The sequence below is a fragment of the Tripterygium wilfordii genome, chromosome 1 (assembly GCF_013401445.1).
Source record: "Tripterygium wilfordii isolate XIE 37 chromosome 1, ASM1340144v1, whole genome shotgun sequence".
Taxonomy (NCBI): Eukaryota; Viridiplantae; Streptophyta; class Magnoliopsida; order Celastrales; family Celastraceae; genus Tripterygium; species Tripterygium wilfordii.
The window spans coordinates 3,251,201-3,254,472 of NC_052232.1; the positions used below are offsets into that span (position 1 = coordinate 3,251,201).

Sequence of the window (3,272 nt, forward strand, 5' to 3'; positions counted from 1 at the left end):
ACGACTTCAACTTGTATGAGAAATGACATAAGAGTTTAAGGAAGTATAAATAGGTAGTTTTTAGGGTTTTAAGGGACTCTTACACATTCTCACACATTCTACCACCATTGGAGAGCTTGGAGCCACCATTCGAGCTTGGAGAAGAAGAGGGTCTACAAGGGGTTTTCTCTCTCCTTTTCTATCCTAGTTTCTATGATTGATTTCCTTTTTTTAATGATGTGTTTTGCTTCCATGAGTGACTAGATTTCCTACTAGGGTCTTAATGTAACCAAACCTTGAAGATTCAATAAACTTGATTTCCTTATTTCTTGATTTCTCTCTCTTGATTGTCTATGGGTGTGATTAATGCTTTTGAGTGTTTGACCATCATTTAATTGATTTGCTGCCTAGATTGAGACCGGAAGGAAATATCTAGGGTCTGCCTCAAGCCATAGATGACGTAGGGTGCATGAACCATAGGAATATAGGTTTGTGACTTATGCAATCGCTAAATGATTTCCATAGGTCTTAATGAGTTTTTGATATATTAATCCAATTGTTAGGAATAATAGAGATTTATATTGAAAATACGTTTGATGTATCTAGGAATAGAACATTGAATAGGTTGGGAAATCGATTGTCATTATTGAGAGATGAATTAGGGATTAAGGGAATTGAATTGGATAGGTAAGGTGAAATTAAGTACCCTAGTGTTTTCCATCTTTGATTACATACTTGTGTTTGATTTGTCTATGTTCTTTTTAATTAGTTTAGTCAAAATCAAAACCAATCGCTAATCCTTTTTACCCAATTTGCATAATTATTGCTTGTTTGACATTGATTTCTTTTGCCAACACATCCCTAGTGGAAACGATAATTTACTCATTTGTTTATTACTTGTGCGATTTGTGCGCTTGCAATTAAATCCATTTCAGCAGGCAAGATCATAACGTGAGATTGTGTTCTTGAGTCTTGACAATCATGTATCAACTGGAAATTAGCGTCTCATCAAGAAGTGTTTAGTATAATAGTATAGGCAGGTGAGATTATTGTTCTTGATAAGAAATATTCTTTAGAAGTCTTGAGAGAATGGCTAGGACAAATTACAGGTGCATTCTAGATTCTACATCCATTTTTCACCATAATATTTCCATCATTTCTTAGGAGTGTGTAACCAGTTTTCATTCTGAAGTTTAAGCATTACAACATGGTTTTCTACAATATGTTCTGCTTGGAATTCATAATCTAGGGATTCTGCACTGTTAGTGCTATGGGTTAACTCCAATGACTTGCAAACATAATCTCTGCCCTTCCAGGATTAGACATGGTTAGGAGTAAGAAGAATAGTCTTGTGGTAATGCTAGCTAAGCTGAGATTGGATGGTTCAATTGTTTCTTATTGTTCTTCAAAGTCTGCAATCTTCTTCTGTAAGGCAAACAAAATCAAGCATGGTTTTTATTCTTGGGTTGTCCTTATGACCAGCTATCTATGCATTTGTTATCATACCAACTAGAATTCTTTCATAGTATTCCTCAGCCTAATATGCTTAGTGTGGAGCTACACCATAGGTGGGTGCCTAGCCCATGGAATCAGCCAGCCATCCTGTTAAGTAAGGTAAGTTGCATAGACAGTGTTATTGGTCATTTTGACTGTATAAATGAAAAGTTTCTGTGTATTTTAGTTTGCTTTGTTATTTCGTCCGCTAATCAGATTGGTAGCAATCAATTTAGCAATGTCTAGAGCATTTTTCAATTACTAATGACTGCTCATATCTGCTACTCAAATACATTTGTATCTGCTGAAGAAGTAAATAGCATTATAGAAACGGTAGACTAGGCAGACAGGGCCATAAAATGAGATTATTGTTCTTGACAAGAAATTGACTTCAGAATGTCACAATTACTGCTTTTTTTGGGAGGAAGTCCTTAAACAGGAGAGATGTATCTGGGTAAGTGACTAACTTTTAGGCCTAAACTCAATCCCTTCAACAATGAGTCCCCTCTTAATGGCATAGTTATCAGTCTCCATTAGACTACACAAAACAGTGCCATCATCTCCATGTTCATTGTAGAAACTACCCATTTCGATCTCCATCCACCCGTCTCTCCGTTGAGATGGCCGAGGGTCTTGAGGCATATCCAACGGGAGATCCAGGCGCACCCTAAGCTTTTCCTTACCCTCACTTCCTTCTACATTGACACACAACTCTACAGGTCTCTGGCTGAACCCATGTCTTGATTCAACAAACTTGAACACAAAATAAGCTTCATAAGTTGTTTCAGGAGACAAAACTTTAGTCTCTATCGTCGCCTTGATGTCGAGCCACCACACGTATCGGAGCTTGGCCACTTGGGAGAACCTGTGGTGCATTGGCATTGCAGTACCAATGTCAAAATACTAACAATTGCATTAACATTGTCGAGTAGCATTTGAGAAAAATAATTCTAGATAGGCTTAACATACCTAGATTCTGGAAGTGATTTCCATTTCCAATAGCTTGATGTATCTCCCCAGGCGATTGAGAGATCTCGTGCCCCTATCATATAACATTTCTTCCCACCCTCTTTCTCCAATGAAAAGCTCTGCTTCAAGAAACAAGCAATAAGTGAATTAATTTGATGGAGATTACAGTTAATTGAGACTTCAACAACATCATTGAGGAGAAGTTTGGTTTCCAGGTTCATGATAGCTTAAGAAATTAAATCAATAACTAGATGAAGACACAAGAACTGACTTGTGCTTACCATGTTACCATTTCCAATGCAGATGGGATTATGACACAGGTAGAAATAAAGCTCCTTCCTAGGCATAAGAATCAACGGCAACGACGTTGAAGCTGATGATTTGGAAACTATGTCCTGACAATCAGAGGGCAGAAAACTCCTCCACACAGCATCTGAATCTGCAGATTCCCTCATAGAACGTGAAACCGCTGATGATCTGCAAGCATCCCGTGGTGATGTGTAGGAGATGATGAGAGATATGCTCTCTTCTGGCAACTTTGTAAGGTACTCCATTTTTGTCTTTGGATTCCTTAGTTCCCCCTCCTTTTTCCCAATATTTTTGGGGTTTTTATATACTTTTTTTTGTATATTCAGATTGTTTTCTCAACACATAGGAAGGTTCCTAGTAAGTAGTAATATTATATGTGCCTTGGAGAAGTAGGAAGACAAAGACTTTTGACAAATTCTAAGTCAAGGAAATGCCTTATCTATATATGCAACTGAGTAAATCAGCTATAATTATCTCGTTAATGGTATCATCTATTATAGAATTTATTGTTTCAATCATAT

General features: G+C 37.2%; 1 protein-coding gene across 1 annotated transcript; it reads right to left on the minus strand.

Moving 5' to 3' along the window:
- Positions 1–1,830: 1,830 nt before the first annotated feature.
- Positions 1,831–2,996, minus strand: LOC119995501 (F-box protein PP2-B10-like). The gene is made up of 3 exons (XM_038842023.1): positions 2,724–2,996; positions 2,443–2,561; positions 1,831–2,338 (listed from the first exon to the last, which is right to left on the minus strand). Exons 1-3 carry the CDS (start codon positions 2,994–2,996, stop codon positions 1,936–1,938), a joined length of 795 nt encoding a protein of 264 aa, XP_038697951.1. The 3' UTR covers positions 1,831–1,935.
- Between the last annotated feature and the right edge of the window lie 276 nt (positions 2,997–3,272).

Coding starts and splice junctions, on each gene's coding strand:
- LOC119995501 (XM_038842023.1), bottom strand. CDS start 2,996: ATGGAGTACCTTACAAAGTTGCCAGAAGAGAGCATATCTCTCATCATC. Junction 2,562..2,723: donor GCATTGGAAATGGTAACATG/GTAAGCACAAGT, acceptor TTCTTGAAGCAG/AGCTTTTCATTGGAGAAAGA. Junction 2,339..2,442: donor AAATCACTTCCAGAATCTAG/GTATGTTAAGCC, acceptor AATGCACCACAG/GTTCTCCCAAGTGGCCAAGC.